This window comes from Rhagoletis pomonella, unplaced genomic scaffold (assembly GCF_013731165.1).
Source record: "Rhagoletis pomonella isolate Grant_MI unplaced genomic scaffold, Rhpom_1.0 Rhpom_scaffold_00003, whole genome shotgun sequence".
Taxonomy (NCBI): Eukaryota; Metazoa; Arthropoda; class Insecta; order Diptera; family Tephritidae; genus Rhagoletis; species Rhagoletis pomonella.
The window spans coordinates 80313086-80321383 of NW_023458557.1; the positions used below are offsets into that span (position 1 = coordinate 80313086).

The window sequence follows — 8298 nt, forward strand, 5'->3', positions numbered from 1 at the left end:
TAGCGGTGCAGCCAACGTCAACAGCGCGCCGCGGCATACGCTTCAAACTTCAGCAATGTATATTACGCGTAGTTTCGAGTAATCGATTTCATAGCCGGCACTGGGAAAGTTGTAGATGTCAGTGAAGTGACAACGGTGGCGAAGGCGGCGGCGGATAGCCGCAAAGACACATTTAGCCCGACGACGTCCAGTCTGCCGCAACAACGTCCGCCGTAGATTCCACCGAGAAAACATGCCACAAGCAATCGAGTTAAGCGCGCTTGCTAGTCAGGTACCACGCGCGAAAGTGGTAGAAAGAGTCAGCGCGCGGTAGTATGCTGTTCACCCGGTAAAGCCACTAGTGCGCGCAGTATAGCACCATTGCCAACCGCCATAACCCCTCCCTACCATGGCGCGTTGGCATGCCGATTGGCCAGCTGGTTGGGTGCGAGCTATGCTATGTCGCATGAGCTGCGCATAATCCAACCCACTGACGGGGGAGCCAGCCGCAGCATACAACGCAACGTCAGTTGACTGTCACGGAAATTTGATTTATTTGCCATGCAACGCACGGCAGCACGGAGCATACTAACACCAGCGCAGCCAACATGCGCTTAAGCGCTGGGTAAGCGCATGCATACACATATACATACACGCGCGCTATAAACATATTAGCTCTCCTGCCAACCATCTCCTTCCTATGCACAGGCGCGCTACTGAATGCCGACGGCGCGTGAGTGAAAACACTTGCTCGTATGTTTGTGGTAAGCTAGCGCTGTGCGGCGCGCGTGTGAGCAGGCTAGCTAGCGATGCTCTAGGGGTGGCTAATGCGAAGCGTTTACCTAGCGTGCGCGTGTACACACACAAGTGCATGTGGATGTATGTCATACACAGCCACGACTGCATTTCTCAGCGCGCATACACACTCACATTTATATGTGAGTTTTTCGTTTATGCCGAGAGCCACAGCCACAACTGAGAGCATTTGTGTGCGAACAAATGCTCGTGCATGCGGCTGCTGCTGACTTCGTGTAATCTATTCGTGTGCGAGCGCACAGCAGCCTCGCACAGTCAGCACCTCGAACAGGTTTCATGCTCGTCAATCGAAAACAGAAAGGTGCTCAATTCAGTGCAGTGTGGAGGTATTCGCGCGTTGATGCTCCGCGGAAATTATAAAAATTTATTTCACATATTTTATGGTGTATAGGGAAAAGACAACTCACTCAATAAAAGAATAATGAAAACAATTTTGCTGTTCAAGTGAAAAATTCTAAGAAACAAAAACGCGCACGAAAACAAACGAATTCTTTGGTTGGAAACCAAAAAGAATATAAAGCAGCCAGCTACGGATGTTAAAAGTGAACTTCCAAAAAAAAAATAAAAATTCTGAAAAAAATAAAATTTTTGCAAAAAAAAAAATTATTTGAAAAAACTTCATTTGCAAGTCAAAAAAGCTGTTAATAAGCAAACAGCAATAGAACTAAGCATAAATTTAAGTTTCCTGCGCGATTAGTGAAAAATCTGTATTCGCATAACGGCATGCAACGGCATAACGGCGACTGACGTAAAGCGACGCGTTTTCGAAGTTGCTGAACGCAAAAATCGTAACAACACTTTCTACCTGCTAAACTGTCTAGAAAGTAGCGAGTGATTGAACAAAGGCACAAAATAGAAAATAAAAACAAAAATTTTGTTAAAAAAAAACATACGAAATAACAGCGTTGCAAAAAAGAGTTGTGAAAAACGGAGTTGGCTATTAAAACACAAAAAAGTGGTGTCAGTTGAAATTTGTTGAAATTCGCAGTGCAAAAAATACTTGAAAAAAATTAATAGCAGCACTCGAACAAGTGCAACAACAACACAAACAATCCCTAACGCCACCACGCTGACGTAGCGGAACTTGAACAAAAAAAAAAAAAACAATTAAAACAAATCTAACACCTCAAATGTCACATAAATAATGGTTTCATATAAGTGCAAATTAATTAAAAACGCCTTGCTACAGTGTGCCACAAAAGTGCGCGTCCTAAGCACCTAGGTGCGGAAAAGAGCAAAACTTGAAAAAAAAACCGCAAACGAATCCGTTGAAATCACTCAAAACAGAAACTCTTTTCGCGAAAACCTACAACTTTCTGACGCGCGCTCGCGCCTTCCCTTCCACGCCCCCCTTTTTAACTCCAGCAACCGTGTTCGCCATACCGCCACATCCGCACCACCACCAGCTGCAGCAGCACCACGCAGACATGCTGACCATGGAGTCGGATATGAAAGGCGGCATCCTGCATGCAACCATGCCGCCGCATCACGCCTCCGCCGCTCTACACGGCCATGCCGCTTCGCCCTATAGCGCCCTCGGACCGCTCATGAATCTCGGCCAGTCGCACTTGGCGCAGTCACATCTAACGCAGCATCATCATCATCACATGGCCTCGCACTTGGCCAGTAGTGGCGGTGGCGGCGGCGGCGGTCAGCAAAGCGCACTTGTCGGCAATGGGGGCAGCCTATCTAGCAATCCGCTTAGCTCACTCCAGTCTAGCATGGCAAATACGTTGAATGGCAATGGCGGAAGCTTACAGCAGCATCAACAACAACAGCAGCAGCAGCAACAGCATGGCGGCTCACCGCTACACAGCTCACACAGCGACTTGAGTCCCACACAATCGAGCATTGGCAGCCATCATATGACCTCGCCGGGTGGCGGTGGCGGCCAGCAAACGCATCAACACAGCGGCGCCGGTAGCGGTGGTCATCATCACAGCGGCATGGGTGGCGGCACGCCTATTGGCAGTCAAGGCGCTGGCGGTGCGCCAATGGGTGGCAGTCACAATGTGAATAACAACAACTCAGCGACCGCCAATAAAAATCAACTAAATGCGGAGCGCGTGAAACGTCCCATGAACGCTTTCATGGTGTGGTCGCGCGGTCAACGCCGCAAAATGGCTTCGGATAATCCTAAAATGCATAACTCAGAGATTTCAAAGCGCTTAGGCGCGCAATGGAAGGATTTGTCGGAGGCGGAGAAGCGCCCTTTCATCGACGAGGCGAAACGCTTGCGCGCCGTGCACATGAAGGAGCATCCCGACTACAAGTATCGCCCGCGTCGCAAGACAAAGACCCTAACCAAGTCGAAGGAGAAGTATCCGCTGGGCGTTGGTTCACTGTTGCAGCCCACCGAATCGAATGCGCCCAACGTCGGGCGCAACTCAAGCGCCTCGTCGATTTCGGCCGCTCAGCAAGCGGCCGCCGTCAATCGTGATATGTATCAAATGAGCGCGCCAAATGGTTACATGCCCAACGGCTACATGATGCACGACCCCTCCGCTGCGGCGTATCAAAGTCAACATAGCGCCTACATGGGCAACTACCACCGCTACGATATGGGTCAAATGCACCAGGCGGCCGCTGCGGCCGGTTCACTAAACTACATGAGCCCGGCGGCGAGTAGCGGCTACAGCATGTATGGCACCGTTTCGGGCGGTCAGACCTCACCGTATGCCAGCATTCAGCAACCCGGCTCACCATACAGCAATGTCCAGCAACAGCCCGGCTCGCCGTATGGCCTCGGTGGTGGCGGCGGCGGCGGCGGCGGTCAGCCTGGCTCACAAGTGTCCTGCCAAAGCCACAGCCCCAGCGATTCCAGCATTAAATCCGAACCCGTGTCACCCAGTCCGATGCACAGTCAAGCGCAACAAAACTCAGCTGCCGTACTCGCCGCCAACAACAACAACAATCACATAATGAAGCGCGAATATGGCGCGACGCAGCAAACGTCTGATCTGAATCACCTGATGAATATGTATCATTTACCGGATGGCATGCAGGCATCAGCAGCTGCTGCAGCCGCCGCCGCGGAGCATCAGCGCAATCTGATGCACTACCAGAATAGCTCGCCAGATTTGCAGCAACAACACGCGCAACATCAACAATCGATGCGCGCGATGGCGCCACTCGCTCACATGTGAGAAATGGCCAGTGCCTATGGTCAGTCAGCGCTCGCAATCGCCCCAGCCGCATCATCCACCAATGCCTCCGCCGCCAATGCCATTGCCACAGTTGCCGCAGCCGCTGGTACGCCGTCCGTTACGGAGATGTCGGCGGCCGCGTCGGTTGAGATGGAGAATGGTTTGGCGGTGCCCCCAGCAGCCACGAGCACATCACCCACCCCGCCGCCGCCGCCCACAACGCTGATGCATCACTCGCATCATTTATCGCACATGCATACGCAACTACAGTTGGCGCATCAACGCCACCAACAGCAACAGCAACAACAACAACACCAGCACATGCAACAACAGCAATTGGAACTGGAGCCGCCGCCGCTTTCATCAGCAGTAAGCGCTTCAAGTTTGTCACTGGCGCACCATCTGCACGCGCAGCAGCAAGCCGAAAATGGCGGCGGCGGCGGCAATTTGCACAACGGCAACGGCTCTCTGCATGGGCAGTCGCTTGATGGCAGCAACAGCAACGGCGGCGTCAGCATGCTGCACAGCTATGTGAATGGGCTGAATGGCGGCCGGCCAAGCCCCACGGCCTCAGGCTCCTCGGGTGGCAGCCGCAGCTCGGCGCACTCAATGCCGCTGCCCTCGCACTCGCCAGCGCTGCAACATCACACAAACGGCGGTTACCTGCAGGCGGCCAGCTGCGCCTCCGCACTAACAGCCACCGCAACGGCGGTAGTGTCGACCACCATCATGGGGCGGCTGGGCGGCGGCAGTCAGAATGGTGGCCTGGCGGACGTAAACAACAGCAGCAATGGCAGTGGCAGCGGCAGCGACGGTATAGGCTTTGGCGGTCCATTGGCGCTGCTGCACCACCATCACCAGCATCACCACCACTTGGCGCCTCATCATCACCACCACCACCACCACCACCCCCACTCCATAACGCAACAGCATAACCATCCGCACGACGCATCCGTTGGACTGTTGGATATATCCACATTGTAAATTAGACACAAAGTAATCAAGTAAACTAAAGTAAAGTAATTAAATGATTAATAAAATTAAAACAAAAAAAAAAATAAAGTTTTAGCATTAGTTGTAAAGTGCATAAAAATAATTATTATAAATAAATAAATTTAAAACTAAAACAAAAAAACAAACATGACAAGTAATTTTATGAGGAATAAATTGCGCGCGGAAAAAATCTCAGAAAAAAAGGTAAAAAAAAATCTCTCAGAAAATAATGCGTGTAGGTACAGAAGGAGCAAAAAAATTTAATAGAAAAACTGTATAAAAGTAAATCCCAAAATGAGCGCCCCGCGCCCAACACGCCCTCAAATATTTTTTAAGCACCGCCGAAAAATAGAAAAAAAAAAATTAAAAAAAAAACAAATTTATTAAGTAGCGAAGTATAACAGCGTTTGAACAGCATTGCGTGCAGGGTATAACATTTACGCCAGCAGCGAGATACATTCCAGCAATTTTGCACCGAAAATATTTTATTTCGAATTTTTAATTCTTAACAGCAAACAGCAGCATTTAAATGGGAATTTCCCATTAAAGTTGGTAATTAAGTAATTAAAATACATATTTATGTTAAGTTTATTTCTCGTTTTTAGTTACAAAAATATGAACATTCGAAAAGTGTGATAGAGCGTTTAGTATAATAACGGAATGGTAAGCGTACGAGTAAACGTAAACAAGAATTTAATAAAAATTCGTTTATAAGAAAGAAAAAAACTTAAACAAAGTTAATTTTTATGTGGAGCAGAAACACAAAATTAAAAGGAAATAATAACTTTTCTTAAGGGCCGACGGAAGTTTTAAGGCTAGTGGCAGTTTTTTTCTTTTTTGTTGATGGCATATAGTTTTTTGTTTTGGTAGCGAAAAAAATTTGTTTCCGGGAAACAAATGCAAAAACAATAGTTAAATATTTTAAATTTTGTTACAAAAAAATTTTTGGCATAACCCGGATTTCAGTCAACTTTGGGGTTGGAAAAATTACACTCTTTTATTTCTGGAACGCTATAAAAACTAAGGGGCTCAAAAACATTTTGTAAACTTTCAAAATTAAGACAAAACCCTTTCAAAAAGCAACTTCAGGTAATTTTTAACAAAAAATATATATTTTATTTTCAATAGAAAAACGAAATATGCATTTAAACCCAAACAAATCGAATTTAAAAATATTTTGAAATAGCATGTTCGGTATATTTGCGAGTTCAGTCAACGTTAGGGTTGAAATAGTCAGCATTCTCCTTATTTTAGAAAATTTTTTGCATCCAAACAGTTTGCAAAACGAAAACTGTATTTAAATCCAAAATATAAAAACTTGAGATTAGTTGAAGCTCGTTTTTTTTCAATAAATTTTTCGGTATGATCCTGTATATAGTCAACCCTAATGGTGATTTATTTTCTACCGAAAAATGTTGCCTTCTCATTGCACCCTTCGCACAAATACTTATCTATAAGAGGGAAATGAGAAGCTAACATTTTTTTTGTAGGAAAGAAAACCCCATGAGATTCTAACAATCAGCTTTTTTCTATTTTTTAAAACCCAAAAACTGTAAAAATAAGGCTCACATGAAATTTTATTTGCATCTTCAAAATGGCAAAACTCATTTTAAAAAACTGTTGAAACATCAAAAATGGGTTTTAATAAATATACTAATTAAAAAAAAATTCTTAATCATAACTAAGATAAGAAACAAAAATTAAAAAGAAAAATTGTGATTAGCTGTTTGCAATTTTCCCCATGAACGAGATTCAACTTACATTTTAAACCTTAAAAAATTTAATTCACAATTTTGGGCTTAAATTTCTTCTGCATTTAAATAAAATTCTCGGTACAAATTAGAATTAATATGGAAAGCTTAAACTCCAAAAAAATAAAAAAATAAACAAAAATTTATAAAAATCTCCAAACATTAAAAAAAAATTATAATTGCCCGCTTGAAATTTCCCTATGAAAGAAATTCAGTTTAACTTTTAAACATAAAAAAAGTAAATTGAAAACCTTGCTGAAAATTTCCTCTTCTTTCAAATTAAATTTTCGGAACAAATTAGAATGGTTTAAAAAAAAATATAAAGCTAAAACCAAAAAAATAATAATTTGAAAATCTTAAAATTTATAAAATTCTCTAAAAACTTTCAAGAAAAAAATTTCTGATTGGCTGCTGCGAAATTCAATTTAAATTTTAAACCTAAAAGAAGTAAATTAAAGATACAAATTAAAACAAATTAAAAAATGGAAAGCTGGAAACCCCAAAAAAAAACATACAAAAAACTCTAAAATTTATAAAACTCTCCAAAAATGTTCAAAAAAATAATTCTGATTGCATGCTTGCAATTTTCCCATAAACGATATTTAATTTAAATTTTAAACCTTAGAAAATTTAAGTTTAAATCTTGCTGAAAATTTCCTCTTCTTTTGAATAAAATTTTCGGTACAAATTAGAAACGCTTAAAAAAATTTAAAGCTGAAAAAATTTGTAGAAGAAAATCTACTGGTTGCCTACTTACAATTTCCCCATAAACGAAATTCAATTAAAATTATAACCTAAAAAAAATAAATCAAAAGTTTGCTGGAGATCTCTTATTCTTTTAATTAAAATTTTCGGCACAAATTGGGATTAATTTAAAAATTGTAAAGTTGAAACTAAAAAAAAATTAAAAACTTAAAATCTAAAATATTCTTTAAAAATTTATTGTTGTAAATTTTAATATTTTTTTTGCGTTTCCATCTTTCCATTTTTTAATAGATTCTGATTTATATGTACATTTTATATAACATTCAAGTAGTATTATTCCATAAATGTTTTAAATAAATTCCTACATACATATATATTTATGTATGCATGTTTGTATAAAAATTTCTCAAAAAATTTTTACTTGTTTAAATTTCGTTGGCAGCACATGCACATAAATTTTCAGTGAATTAAACTATTAAAGATTTGCTTGCAATGTTTTTTTTTAATTTTTTGGTATAACCAAGACTTCAAGTCCCATTAGCTTGCAAAAAATTATACTCTGTCTAATTTTTATTTATTTATTTTTTTCAAATAAAGATAAAAATAAATACGAAGTCAGCATATATTTGCAAAATTTGGTGATAATACTGCGCAAGATTAAAAAATAATAATCAATAAGCTGCTTGCATGGTGGAAAACTTTTTATCACAAAAAAAAAATTAAATAAAATTTTGGTGTGAGTTAAGTCGAGTCTAACTATTCACTATTTAGTCACAAGAGATACAGAGTACGGCCTCCCGCTGACAAATTGTGAACCACAAAACTATCCTAAAAAGTAACTGAGATTGCTGTGGCGTGGTTTTTGCAATCCTAAGGACCGTCAGTATATCGCTATTTATAGTTTTTTT

The 8298-nt window shown here is 41.8% G+C and overlaps 2 protein-coding genes across 2 annotated transcripts; both read left to right on the plus strand.

The window, feature by feature from the left end:
* Nucleotides 1-1024: 1024 nt before the first annotated feature.
* Nucleotides 1025-3966, plus strand: LOC118735611 (transcription factor SOX-3-like). The gene has a single exon (XM_036465462.1). The coding sequence runs from the start codon at nucleotides 2223-2225 to the stop codon at nucleotides 3939-3941; it is 1719 nt and encodes a 572-aa protein (XP_036321355.1). The 5' UTR covers nucleotides 1025-2222; the 3' UTR covers nucleotides 3942-3966.
* Nucleotides 3945-4925, plus strand: LOC118736392 (AT-rich interactive domain-containing protein 1B-like). The gene has a single exon (XM_036466486.1). The coding sequence runs from the start codon at nucleotides 3945-3947 to the stop codon at nucleotides 4923-4925; it is 981 nt and encodes a 326-aa protein (XP_036322379.1).
* The last annotated feature ends 3373 nt before the right edge of the window (nucleotides 4926-8298 follow it).